General features: G+C 39.1%; 1 protein-coding gene across 1 annotated transcript; it reads right to left on the bottom strand.

Moving 5' to 3' along the window:
- Window positions 1-6802: 6802 nt before the first annotated feature.
- PRPF38B (pre-mRNA processing factor 38B) lies at window positions 6803-13912 on the bottom strand. The gene is made up of 6 exons (XM_065890423.1): window positions 13637-13912; window positions 10733-10801; window positions 10301-10452; window positions 10160-10220; window positions 7903-8126; window positions 6803-7655 (listed from the first exon to the last, which is right to left on the bottom strand). Exons 1-6 carry the CDS (start codon window positions 13910-13912, stop codon window positions 6803-6805), a joined length of 1635 nt encoding a protein of 544 aa, XP_065746495.1.
- Window positions 13913-14340: the final 428 nt, after the last annotated feature.

The raw sequence follows: 14340 nt of genomic DNA, 5'->3' as shown, positions 1-14340 counted from the left end.
TGCCGGGACCAAGTTCAATCCCTGGTTGGGGAACTAAGATCCTGCAAACTGTACGGCGTGGCCAAAAAATAAATAAATAAAATTTAAAAATCAAGTTTAAAATTTTTTAAAAAAAATAATAAGAGTGAGTCTGTTTAAACATTCTTAGTGTACTAATGGGGTAATACTAGGAGAATCAAGATTAGTCAATCATCCAAAGCCCAAGAAATGGGCTGAAAAATAAAAGACAAGAACATCCCTGATGGCGCAGTGGTTGGATGTCTGCCTGCTAATGCAGGTGTCACGGGTTTTATCCCTGGTCCGGGAAGAGCCCACATGCCGTGGAGCAACTAAGCCCGTGCGCCACAACTACTGAGCCTGCGCTCTGGAGCCTGTGAGCCACAACTACTGAAGCCCGCGCGCCTAGAGCCCGTGCTCTGCGACAAGAGAAGCCATAGCGATGAGAAGCCCGCGCACCGCAAGGTAGAGCAGCCGCCACTCACCGCAACTAGAGAAAGCCCACGCGCAGCAACGAAGACCCAACTCAGCCAAAAATAAATAAAAATTTTAAAAAAGGTTAAAAAGAAAAAAGATAAAGACAAGGGGTTGGAATGAAAGAGAGAGAAAATGTTAGGATGCTGTATAACAAGTCATCCGCTTTCTAACCCACAATACCTGTGTCCATGTTTCTTGACATCTAACCTCCTTTATTAAGCTAACGTTAAATATTTTAGTTTTTGTTACTTAGTATACAATTCCAGATTTCAAATCTGTAACGCTAGGATTTGTTTCACTGAGAGTGACAGAAAACCTGTGAAGAAAGTGGCTTAAACGGAAGTTTCTTTCTGATATAAAATATTGCAGCAGAGCATCCAGGAGTGTATGGCAATTCTAGTCCATGGAGTCAGAGACCCAGGCTCCTTTCAATTCTTTTGTTGCTCATCTCTAGAATGAGGCCTTCTTTTTATTGATCCAAGATAAAGCTCCAGGTATCATATCAAATTTCTAAGCAGCAGAATTCAGTAAGGGGAGAGGGGAAAGATGAACTATATGCCAGTAAGCTCTTAAGAAAGGTTCCTTCTGCCACTTACATCCTGTTGGTCAGAAGTTGGTCTCATGGCTATGTCAACTGAGCTGAAAGAAAAAAAAAAAAAGGCATACACAGTCAAAAAATTCTATTGCTATGGAAGAAGGGAAGAATGGAGACTTAACAGTGGGCAGTCTCTGCCAATGAACGAATAATGTATAAGCATAAGGCATAAGCTTAGGGCAGAATTTGCAACATTTAACAGAATAGAGAGAAGTAAGGAGGAAAATGGGATAGATGTGACTGCAGCTAATCTTATAGTTTGGGGAAGAGAAGGCAGCAAGTATAGGGACTTTCCACTTGATAGTCTCTACGTGAAGTGAGTATGAATATGGAGGTGGAGTAGGGGACTTAAGAAACTAGTGAAGCTTTGAAATACCCATTGTAGGGGAAATAAAAAGAATTGTTTAGTGATACAGAAGGAATACAGAGTAGACTTGATTGTCCAGGAAAAGACACTATGTGATTTACAGTTGTCCTCATTCATACTCCATCCTTCCACTATACCTGTACCTCCCCCTTTTGCTTTTGGGGAGACCATTTCTACCAAGGAAAAGGAATTGTACCTAGGACTTCTTTTTTGACTTCCTTGCCAAGTCCAATCAAGTAGATGACATTTTCTTACTGGTGCCGAGTGCAGACAGATAAGAATTAAATGTCAAGGAAATTGACAGGAAGACCTTCACTGATCAGGGATCCCTGGTGGTTACAATAGAACAAACTAGAGTTAGGCTCATGGTTCCAAGGAAGAGAAACTCAGGCTATCTTATGGGAAACAGAGGAATTGCAAGAATACCCACTGACCATACTGGAAAACAAAAAACACTAGAAAGCCAGCAAGAAGCGAGGCAGCTTCAGGGTAGTTATTTATCATGGTATCTCTTTCACATGAGCCTCTTCATATCACAGCTATACAAGTCTTGTTCATTCTTCTAAGGACTGGACAATTTTTAGCTCTCAGTCAAAATTCTAGAAGGGGCCAGTCTGATTCATTTACATGATTCTCAACAAATTTACTGGGTTGAGTCCTTTATACTGGACTACATCAGGGGTTATCAACCAAACCAATGAAGTGGCTCTCGTATGACTGGTATCTTAATCCACTGTATCAGTCAGGGGGGGTACAAAAAACACACAGTAATTTGAACAAGGAAAATTTTATATAAAGAATTACTAACAAGCAACAGGGGACTAATTACTAAGGGTAAAGAAAGCTCTTAAGAATACAGAAATAGCGGCTATAGGAGCAGCCACCACCTCTAGGACTGAGGCAGAGGACCCAACGAAGGAGCAAATTTTGAAGTTTCCATTGCAAGGCTGAGATTCAGATTTTGTTGGAGAGGGTGTGGCTGCGACCCACTGAAGCCCAGGGCTGGAGAGGAGGGCGTTGTCAACAAAACTAGTTAGGAAGGCACCCCACTGGGTGTGCCGAGACTTATTGGGAAGTTGCCAGCTGGTGCACCAAGACATGCTGGGAAGCCGGCAGGGGGACCAATGGACCTGCTGGGAAACACCCTCTTTTGAGGTGCCACTGGGTGTCCTACATGCCACTGGCCCCCACACACCGCAAAAGCAAGAAAAAAGAAAACACACCGAAAAGAAAACACACAAGAACCAGGAAGAGAAGCTTTCTTCTGCAGCATCCCTTCAGCATCTTCTGACAAGCTTAACAAAACTTGCCAGCAAGCAAAAGAGAAATATTTAAAGGGCTTAGCTCCTGTATCACAAAGCAGAGCAATGAAGGGTGAACTTAGGAGCCAAGAAATAGATAACCGCCACATCTACAAATCAGTGGTGGTCCCTACACAAGGCTCAGTATAATGCAATTTCCCAGAACAGGGGTCAGAGACAGAGCACTTCATTCCGGAAGAAATGTTCACTGGATCAGTACTTGGATTGGCTTAGATGAGTCCAGCATCTAAGAAATTTCCTCTTTTGGTACTATTGAATATCAAGGACACTGGTGATTTCAGAATTTCTAAATAGGAGGGAAGGAGAGAGGGCAAGAGTACTTCTCTTGCCGGCAAGCACTGTCATTTTTTGTTTTCACTTAGTTTATTCAAAATGTTAGGAATTTATTTGTGGGTGGTGGCTAAATCCACTGACTCAATAGAGAAATAATTCGGCTTCAGAATGGCTAGAAAAAGTACTGACAAAGGAAAACAAGCTTTATAGATTTGCGGACTTTAGGTGCTTGCAGATTAGGGAAGCTTACATGAGGATTTTCCGTATTCTTTTTTTTTTTGGCCACACCACGCGGCTTGTGGGATTTTAGTTCCCGGACCAGGGATTGACCCCAGGCCTTCGGCAGTGAGAGCAAGGAGTCCTAACCGCTGGATTGCCAGGGAATTCCCTACTTTTCCTGATTCTTGTAATAAAACGTCATAGCTTATATGTTACATGAAATGCAAAAAAGGTCAGCTGTTTATCTTGAACAAGTATAACTCATTTTTCCAGTAGGCTGAAAAGACACCACCCCCCAAACCTGAATACATTTTACCTGTGCAATACATTATGGATCATGATTATGTAACAGAAATTCAACTATCAATGCTCTGAGAAACAGAATAATGGATTTCAAGTCAGCTACAATGGTGAAGATTTCCAGTTGATTGTATTCATCCTGTCATGTTTCCTACAGTTGACAAATGTTGATGGCCAATGATCCTAAAGTGAAAAATGCCACTTCAGAACTATTCGCAGGGTTCAAGGAGATCTCACAGGATATGATGAATTTCAGAGACTATCAGGAAGTGCTCCTTCCCTATAATTTCAGCTCTACCTTATATGTATGCTGTCATTGGGTTAGCCACTCAAGGCTGAATCCAACATTAACAAGATGATAGAATCAGATCAGGACCAGAACCAACTTAAAGTCCACCAGCTGAACAATATAATCAGTGAGAACTGACCAACTAGTCAGTGTATATATCGAGGCTGCACACTAGAAATCAGCTGAAAAACTTATAAACTGCCAGTGTCTGGGCCTCATTTCCAACTGTTCAAATCAAAACCTTCTATTCATAAAGAATAACTTTCAGGGGGAAGGGAATTAAGTGAATGCCATTAGCTTTTTTTCCCCTCCCACTTTGTCTTTTAAGTAAAAAACACCCCAGCAGCTATTGCCTCTGGGACATTCTCAGGTCCCAAATTTGCTGTTTATTCCTAACTACAAAATACCTAATCACAGAGCGAAAAATCTGTAGCTTTCATTAGATTCCTAAATAGGGGCCTATAACTCAGGTTAAGACCACTACCTTAGAAGAACTAAATCCAACTAATAGATTATAAATTGGGGAGTATTAAAATGCAAATTTTGTATTTAAATCTCAAGACTGATAATACACTAGCTCATGTATAGGATTTAATTGCAAATTGAACATTAGAACACAGATGAAACATACTGATACATGGAAAGGTGAAATCATTTTAATAAGTTGAGAAAACTGGATGGAGGTTGCTAGTTGTATTAAACTATCAAAAGCTTTTTTTCTCAGATTGCAAGAAACAATCCTGAGACACCTTTCAGAGCCACTTGTTTTTGCAGTCTTTTAGAAAGCTACTCTCCAAATTAAGTCATGCATATATCCGGCATTAAGTAGTATTATTTACATGTTCTACATACCAAAATGCTCCTCAAAAGCAAACTTAAAAAAAAAAAAAACCATAGGAAATCAAATGCTGTGTGATATTTTCGCTTCTATTTAAAATAGTTTCCACTTTTTACCAAAACACACAATTAATATTTCAGGTAGAACTATATTCAAAGGAGTAGCACCATCCATTTAGGTATGCTAAAATTTTCAAAGATAAATCTATTGGCTTTCATCACTCAGGAACAGTTTCTAATTTCTACATGTGTAGTGCTAATTCACTTGATGCTCAGTTTAGAAGATGACTGAATATTCTACTCTTAAAAGAAAAAACATAGCATTTTCATAGAATTCCTTCATTTAATGAGATTTTTCTGGAGTTAGGTAGGTACAAATGTTAAGCCCACATATGAAGGACTTTTCCAAATGTACTCCTTTGTCCCATTTAACACTTTTTGCAAGGTGGCTTCTGGGTGCCCATCAGTTGGCCAATATGAACAGTGAGATAAAAAAAAATGTTAATATGGTATACACTGTGAGGAAGACTCACTTTTAGTCCTAGCAATGACTGAACAAATCACTTTGGACCTCTATTTCTCTGTTCTAAAAAGAAATGGATGAGTTATCTTTTAAAAGTTCCTTCAAGTCCAAATTTTAAATTCTAATATGTAATCCAAGTGCAAAGTCCCTCAATAAGGACCTCTGATGTGAAACTAAGTAATCATCCAATCCAAGGAACAACCTAGTGACACACATAACACCCAAGGACAAAGGGAACTGCCATTAAGAACTGCAGTAAGGATTACTGGCTATCACATACATCCAATTCTATCTACACATTTAAAATTCACTTGTCATCTGGGCGCTAAGATATCCCTCTACACAAAGTGTGACTCTACTTACATTCTATTTCCACAGTAAAAATACCTTATAAATGTTAACAAATGGGGGAAAGCCGACACCCAGGATAAAGGATTTAATCCAGTATTTATTCCACACTCATGATCCTTCTCTGTAATCAGAATACAAGTCATAAGAACAATCTATCAAATAATTTGCTGATTATCTTAAATAATGCAGCATAGCATTACTTTGAATACTTCTCTGTTCTAGATTAAGTTTAAAAACTCAAACAGCAATCTTCATTATCAATAAAAAAAAGTTTTGAATTTAAAAAAAGGACACTATATCAAGCTGTTTCATAATTTAAGTATTTTCCATTTATAAAAATGCTTTGGAAGCTTGAGGCTTACATCTATTTCTCTACTCATCTGCCCCACCCTCTCCCAATTTCACGTTAGTATAGGGTTGCTGCAAGAATGCTAGACTTTAGACATTAATTTCTCCTTTTATATAGTACTTTAAACTCTGAAAAATTCAAGGAAAAGATACATGTCATGTATTTTTTCAAATAAAAAAGGAAAACTAAGTGAATAAATTTTAGGCATACTAATAGTGTCCCTTTGAGGTAGAATGCTAAAAGGACTTTTGATCAAATCACAGCCTAATTGAAACCTCTGCATCAGAAACTAACTTCTCCTAAATTCTCTCTAAAGTTAGTTGTGGAGAATATTAGGTTTAACATATTAACAAGAGCCTTCCAAGATAATATACAGTGGACAAGAATGTTAATCCTACGACTGCTGCCTTCATGTACACTGAAAGCATGAAATTCTCCTATAATAGACATCCAAGATCCATTTTCATAGTTTTTAGCATTCTATTACGAAAAGCACAGTCATGCTAACTTCAGTACACAAACCATAATCCCACACCTACAAAACAAAAATAGAATTAGTGGCATTTTATTGCCTTATACAAATTTAACCAACATGGCAACCATGCCAACGGAATTAAAACATTTTCAGGACATATGTACAGACTGTACATCTCAAAAACAAACAATAAAATGCAAGAACAATCTGTGCATCATGTATCAAACTCAACAGTTGGGTGAAAACATCAATGCAATAAATGGGATTACAAAGGCACTTCCCTACACAAAAGAGGAAATGAAAATGCAGCCTACAGGGAGCTTGAAGAGTGTGTAACTACTGCACAATCTCAACTTGGGAGGAAAAAAAAAAGCAGATTTAACCCAACATTTATAGGATTCAATGTGATCCACTTTTACAAAAAATTTTCACACAGTCTCCTCTTTGTTTTTATGTTGTTTTTCTTGGCTCTCTGGTTCTATGCTTTGGCTCCTTCGGCGATCATGTTTGTCAGACTGGTCCTTACTATCACTGTGATCTCGTTTGTGGGAACGTTCTTTGCTTCTGCTACGCTTCCTAGATTTTTCTTTGCTGGGGCTATGTTCCCGTTTTCTTGATTTTTCAACACTGTCAGTTCTTCCTTGACTGCCACTTCTACTCCGTTTATTTGATTTTTCTTTACTTTCATTTTTATGTTTACTTGATTTCTCTTTGCTCCTACTTCTACTTCGTTTCCCTGCATTTCTACTTCTACTCCTACTTCTATGTTTTCTTTCTCTGCTTCTACTTCTACTATGTTTTTTCTCCTTCTTGGAATCTTTTTTGTCATCTCTATGCCGCCTATCATCTTTGTCTTCTTTATATTTCTTTTCTTCTACCTCACCCCTACTTCTCCGTTCCTTGGACCGTTCTCTTGACCTCTCCTTTTCTCGGTCATTACCTCTTTCCTTATCATAGTCACGATCTCGTCTTCTACCTCTCTCATTTTCTTTCTCTCTTTCCCGATCCCTGTCCCTTCTATCCCCTTTCCTATCACGACTTCGACTACGGCTTCTATGTCTTTCCCTACTCCTGCTATGCCTGCGTTCTAGCCCCCGATCAATACTTCGGGATCTTCGCCTTTCTTTTTCCCTTTCTTTGGCTTCACGCTCTAGTCGCTGGCGTTCTTTCTCTCTTTCTAATTCTCGGTCAAAACTAGAAGACCCATGGCCCTCCCGATGATGGCTTCTACTTCTGGATCTTCTTGGGGACCTCCGTGGACTCAGTGATCTCCTTGGAGACCTAATATTTAGGAAAGTGGGGGAGGGGGAGAAAAAAACTTGAATGAACAAAACATACCATAAAAATTTAACTTCAATCAGTGTTACATGTCAAGAATAATTAAAGCAAAATATTTGCCTGTTCTCATTTACAGATGCATAATTTTGTGGAAAATGCCCTGAAGGGCAGAAAGTGGGAAAAAGGTGACAAACAGAACCTTTGTGTAAAGCATATTTTAAAAATAAGTGTAACTCAAGAGTCACATCACCTTGAACGCCTGCGTTCAACATGTCTGTCTATTTCCTCAGCGCTTTCCTTTCCATCTTTCTTGATTTTTCTTGGTCGGGTTTTAATCTGTTGATCGATATTCTTCTGAACTGGAACCGGAATTCTTGGAAACAAGGTGGAAAACCACTCCAGTTTTGTGAGAAAAGACCGTAGCATTTCTCCAATGGTCATTACACAGCCTCCACCAGCCTTCACATCTAGGTCCTACAGAAACACAAAAGATACCCTGGCCGTCAAAAAAAATTATCTCAATAAACACAAGAATACTATAAAAATATAACCATCTTTGGAATCTCAAATACAAAAAAATTCTAACAGAAAAATTTCAATTTGTGTACCTTTCTAATCTGGTAATGAATGATACAGAGAAATATCTGGGCTTAGTGTGTGCATGCAGGTGAGAACAAACCCTGCAGCCTCATGGACAGAAAGAGAAGTGACTTCACTCAGTTAACAAGAATATGAAACACCCCCCTACATTACTAAACTATTTGGAACAATCAACAATTTACATTCCACATACCTACTAAGTATATACTTTATTTCTGTGGACACGTTTGCACACATCATTCCTAGCAGTGTAACCTAGCTACATATGAACTGCTTCAAACAATTCCTGTCTAAAGATTATCTTTTAACAGCTCTAATATAAAATGAAGCCCTAATAAAACTGGAAGCAATAGCAAACCAACTGCCATGAAGCAGTGAGGTTTCTAATTTAGTTATGTAGAAAATAAATAAATGAACAAATAATTGGAAACGCATAATCCATGATGACCATTGTCTCTGAAAAGGGTCATTACCGCATGAAGGCCTTCTTGCTATGCCCTCTCACAGCTCAGGACATGTTAGTCAGCTATTGTCAGTCCCAAACCTATAGTGCAAGCACACAAGGAAAGTGAGATTTGTTATCTAAACAGGAAAACAAGAGCTAAAGGTAAAACTGCTTGCACTCACACACATTTAAGTGTTCAGATATACAGTATTTCCAAATATAATCGCTGCAGATATCTAAGGAAGAAAACAATAAGTTAGCTTAAACAGAGAGCCTCAGGTTTGTAAACACAATAAAAAACAGATTAAACAGAAGCATTCAGAAACAAGCCTAATACCAATTATGCAGCGGGACATGCTTTTTAAATATAGAAGGGAAAAGTGCCTCAGCCTGCAAAATCTCACCTAAAAAGAAAAAACTTTATAGATTGTGATTTATCACCTGACACACTTTTGGCCTCTTCTGAGATATTAAACAGCTCGTAAATAGGCCAAAAAAATGCAGAGAAAAATTCTCCATGTCTACATGAGTGAGATTTTTTTAGATATGCATGTAATAATAAAAACACACTAGAAAGATTTCCATTAGAACTATCCTTTAATTCAACCAATTCTTCGGATAAACGTTTTAAACAGGTCGACTAAAACACCACTCAGTTTACTTTATGAACCTTAAAATATAAAGTAGTGGTGGGGATTGATATATGGACAACAGTGCTCATTGTTAAGATCCTTTTGAGATCTTGGACTTTAATACATGTATGGTTTAAATCTGACACAGTAATGTTTTCTAACGTAACTTTCTGAACATATGTAACAAGCTCAACCTTATTAAGCTTGAATGGCAAGCTAGTTTCATAATTTAAAAAAATTCTAAACTATTAAAGAGAAGGCTTCCTTCTAACTTTATAAAAATGTATAGTATAAAAGAGTTAGAAAGCTGGAATTGAAATATTTTGATCACCTCAAACAAATCATCTAAACCTTCAGCCTATTTAAGTTCCACCCAGCTCAATTCTGCATTCCTATGCAAGTGGGAGTATTAATGTTTGGAAGAAGTTACAGGATAAAGAACTGAAAAGTTCCAGAAAAAACCCAGTAATTAATATTTCTATGTGCATGTCTTACCATCTCAATCTTGAGCATGGCCAATTTTAAAAACTCACTATCAACTGTACAAGTCAAGATCAGTACAACACACAGAACACAATTAGGAAGAGAAAATTTTTAATAGTTACCAAAATACATATAAACAATTTTGAAATGTGAGAATCAAACTTAAGAAGTTTAACCTAAGACATATAAAATCCACCCCAATCTTAATAATAGGACATTAATTCCAAAAGTATGTGAGTGAAATAAATTTAAGCACAGAATTCTGGAAGATGTTAAACCACCAATATATAAAAGATTATTAAAAAATGAGAGTAATCAGAAGAAAACTATTACCCTTGTTGACATACCTCTTCATCATCAAGGAAGGATTCAAACCAATCCCATAGATCTGTAGGGGGCTGTGTGTACCTAGAATTATGAAAGAGTGATTAGGCTTAGGTCAATTAAAATGAGATATTTATTGAAAATGTAGAGAAATGCAGGCTCACCTTATATACATAAATCCAAGGGCTCTAATATATGGAGAGTCTGTGTGTGTTATAAGACCCATCACTTGCTTGCGAGTTAACTTCAGAGTAAATAATTTGTATAACAGGCAAAAAGCTGTAGAAACAATTCCTCCTGTCCCAACGCCTCGAACCTTTAAGGAAAGGAATTAAGAAAGAGTTGTAAAATAATTAACAAAGATACTTAGGACCAACTGATTAATCCTGTTAGGTATTAGTAACAAGATATAATCCAGAACTGAAAACAAAGCATAAAAAAATGTTTTTCTAACCCCACGGAACACCTGAATTTAGATTTTTAAAAAACACAAACTAATTGTAATTTGGTATGAAACTGAAAGACTTTCAGTTTTCTGAACATAAACTTAGTTATCAGACACAGAAAAACTGAAAAATGCACGTACTTCTACTTACCCCTCCGCACATCCCTGTTTGGCCAGCTGTTTTCCTGCTTCCTTTCTCCCATGGTTCAACATGTGTGACCTGAAAATAGAAAAGAGAAACACAACAAACATTCATACTTCGAATTTTTTTAAACAGTATGATTCGAGTAAACCCCAATCCATAATAGAGCAGCTCTTCTAAAAGTGTGGAAGTTGGGTATTTTGACATGATGTATACATTTTGTTTACACACATTAAGTATGTAAACCATCTTTGAAAACTGCTTATTTAAATAGCATCAATAAAGCTACTAGGGTTTAACAAAACCTCAACAGGTTTACAGCAGAAATCCCATTAAAGTAGCTCTGTAGAGAGCAGATACATGTGGAGACAGGAAATGTCTAGTCTCATACACTTGTTAAAAAAAAATTAATAATCAATTTTGTATTTTATTATGAATTGCTTAAAAAATAATTCTCATTTTAAAATAGATTTAATGCTCCAACTTAAAGCAAAAAGTATTAACAAAGTTTAAGTATTTATTCCAAAAAAACCTTTCAAATAAGCTTAATATTTCAATTTTATGGTGATTTAAAATTCCACATTATAAAATAAGGAAGAAACTTGAAAAAAGCATGCTAAAACTGTAACAGAAATTACTTCTGATGCAAAATCATGGAACTTTATTCACACATTTTTTTTAAAACCACAATCAGGCATTATGTTCATTCCTGACTGAAGATGAAGTTACAAAGGCCATACCTACACGTATGTCATTCTTGTTACTGTATACTTTATTTTCAGCCTAATTATAGGAACTAATTCAATTTTTTCCCAGAATATAAACTGTATCAAAAACTGAGAAACCGTGACTTGTTGAGTATACTCAAAACTACAGGTCTTTGCTAAGGTGGGACACCCTATAAAAACCACATACTTCACCTAAAAACAGCAAAGAAAGAATATTAGCTCTATAACAGATATGACAAAGGTATTTTAGAGAGTAAGATCCATATTTGTTTCTCAACTTGAAACAACAAAAATGAAATCCTGTTCGTTCATTACGTATTTCTAAAACCTTATTTCCACCCACCCATGATTACACGCCATAGTCTTTTTCAGTGGCTTCAGACAGAAAAGCATGTATTTAAATGTAAGCACTACACTATTTTGTTCAGTGGACTACTGCACTGCTTTACTGTTTCATCTTCTTCCCCCAGCTTGCTGTAAAAAAGATGTTTCAATTCCTTAAAGGCTAACCAAAGGGGTGGATGCCATACAAAATTGAGTTACAAAATTGGAAGCCTACGCATTTCAATGATTATTTGATATGGACAACAAAACCCGAGTCTTTAGTTTTATAACTCAATCTAAGTAATTTGTAGTAGAATCTTAAGTGTTTCAAAACACAGTTATGTGAAATTTGAAAACAAGCTTTTCCTCTATCGCATTAACAACTGCCTACGTTATTAAACAGAACCTGCCACAGAAGGAGCAGGAACCCTATTTTCAACTGATTGAAGTTTACTACATAAATAAAGCTAAGGGTTAAATATTCGCCATATTGTATCCATTCTGAAAAAGGCCTTACCTTTTAAAAAAAACTAGTTCACAGTATTACAATTACTTACAATACTTTTGTAAGAGAACACCAAAATTTCAGTTTTACTTTATATACCCAAAGTTGAACTGTATTTTCAAAATAAGATCTTCTATCAAAACTAACTAATATCTCAAAATCCCTCAGTAGGCCTTAATTGGGGAAAAGGTGGACAAAACAAAACCTAAAAGCAAATAAAGAAGATTTCCTTAACACCTCTACAGATATATTCAGGTCACGGAAAATACTTTATGTGGTCTGTCAAGTGTTTTTAAGAGTCAATACAGGCAAAATGGATTGTATTATATCAGATGTCCTAGTTTAAGTATTTAAAGATTGTTAAGACTTATTAATATCCTTTAAAATATAAATTTACCTTAGGAGGCCTGGAATATATTTTTAAAACTACATAATTTGCAAGTAAGTGGAGAAAACCTACCAAATTCGTGAAGAAAAGACCAAAACCAGTGGCCAAAAAAAAAAAAAAAAAAAATCTAATTAGCCGTTCATTTAACCAGGGAAATGCATTTATGGCGATTGAGCATGATTAATAATGCATACCTCTACCTGCGACCCTGGGCTGCTCCGAGCCTCGCTGCAAGACTGAGTCAATCCTGCTAACGAAACAAGAACTGAGACAAGAGTGCAGTGAGGAGGCGCCAGGTGAGCTCCCCAGCACAGCCAAGCCAGCACCGACCCTGCCGCAGAAGCCCAGGGCCCAGATAATTCTAAATAAGCCCAATGCACAGGTGACTGAGACCACTTACTCCTGACTTCCTGCTGCGAAAATTTCCAGGCCTTCGGTACATCTTTTTCCACTTGTACCTCTCCACCCTCAACCCTCCCACCCCACCCGACAAACACACTGACCATTTCCCTGTCTGGATCGGATAGTGAATACCAACAACACGAGGCCAACACTGAAGTCAATACACGCCCTGGCCCGGGGTGAGCGGGAGAAGCACCAACAAGTTGGCGCCGAGTAGATCCACGTCAAAATAAATAAATTTAAAGCTGTAAACTGGAGAGACTTCAGTTATTCTTTTCTCCTCTCCCCCACTCCTCCCGTCCAACTCCCCCCCCAGGGGCGGGCTGGAGATTCGGGGAGGAGAGATCAATGGCGGCGGGCTCTCCCGGCCCTAAAATTCTGAAAAGGAAATGAGAGGGCGGCCCCAGTTCGACCCCTCCCTGGCGGACTACTGGCCACAGCTTCCCCCTCCGCCCAATCCTCCCCCACCTACAAATGATCAGACCTCGGGGGCCGCCTCCGCCCGTTTCCTCCGTACCCCCTCCTCGGAACTTAGTCCCCACCTCCCAGGTCCAGACGCTTCGTACCTTAAAGTAGATCTCGTCCACCACCTCGTGGTAGGTTTTGAGCTCGTAGAGCTGCACTTTGAAGTAAGGCGACGACAGGATATTGGTCAAGATCATGGGGTTGAGATTCATAGTCTTTTCGTTGCCCCACAGCGGCAGCACATTGCCCTGCTTGCCCGAGACTGCTGGCTTGGTGGCGCCACCGCCGCCGCACTGCTGCTGCTGCTGGGCCGCGGCTGCGGCCGCCTGGTGCTGCGGCTGCGAGTTGCCTGTCAGCGCGGGGCTGTTGTTAGCCATGTCGCGGCGGAAGGAAGGAGGGAGGGAGAAGGGAGGGGGAGGGGGCCAAGCTCAATCTCGCTCTTCGGGACAACGGTCCGGGACCCTACTCCATGGAACGCCGTCGGAAGATGGGGCCTCCTCGCTGTGCCCCAGCCGGGTGAGGGAGGGCAACCGGGACACCGACGAATGGACCCCGGGTCGAGAGCAGAGGCCGAATCGCGGGCCGCGAGAAATCCAAGCAGAAAGCTAGCCGGCGGCCTAGGAGCGCGATCTCTTCCGCCAACTGCCCCTGGGAACAAGATGGCGGCCCCGGCGGATGTGACGGCACACGCCCCAGAGTTCCAAGCTTAGCCGGCGGCCAATCAGAGACGCCCAGGTGGGCTGGCGATTCCTCTTCCTAGTTCCGCGCGTTCTGTGCACGCTGTGGTCGCGGCGCTGGCCTCAGC

Source organism: Phocoena phocoena, chromosome 1 (genome assembly GCF_963924675.1).
Source record: "Phocoena phocoena chromosome 1, mPhoPho1.1, whole genome shotgun sequence".
In the NCBI taxonomy this organism is placed as follows: Eukaryota; Metazoa; Chordata; class Mammalia; order Artiodactyla; family Phocoenidae; genus Phocoena; species Phocoena phocoena.
The sequence above is the reverse complement of the archived record's forward strand: the minus strand, read 5'-3'. Positions and strand labels throughout refer to the sequence as shown.

Bases quoted from the DNA above. Each gene is read 5' to 3' on its own strand.
- PRPF38B (XM_065890423.1), bottom strand. From the start codon at position 13,912: ATGGCTAACAACAGCCCCGCGCTGACAGGCAACTCGCAGCCGCAGCAC. The intron at 10,453-10,732 runs GTAAGTAGAAGT...CTTTCCTTAAAG, and splicing joins AAACAGGGATGTGCGGAGGG to GTTCGAGGCGTTGGGACAGG. The intron at 8,127-10,159 runs GTATGTCAACAA...GTGTTTCTGTAG, and splicing joins CCTTCCTTGATGATGAAGAG to GACCTAGATGTGAAGGCTGG.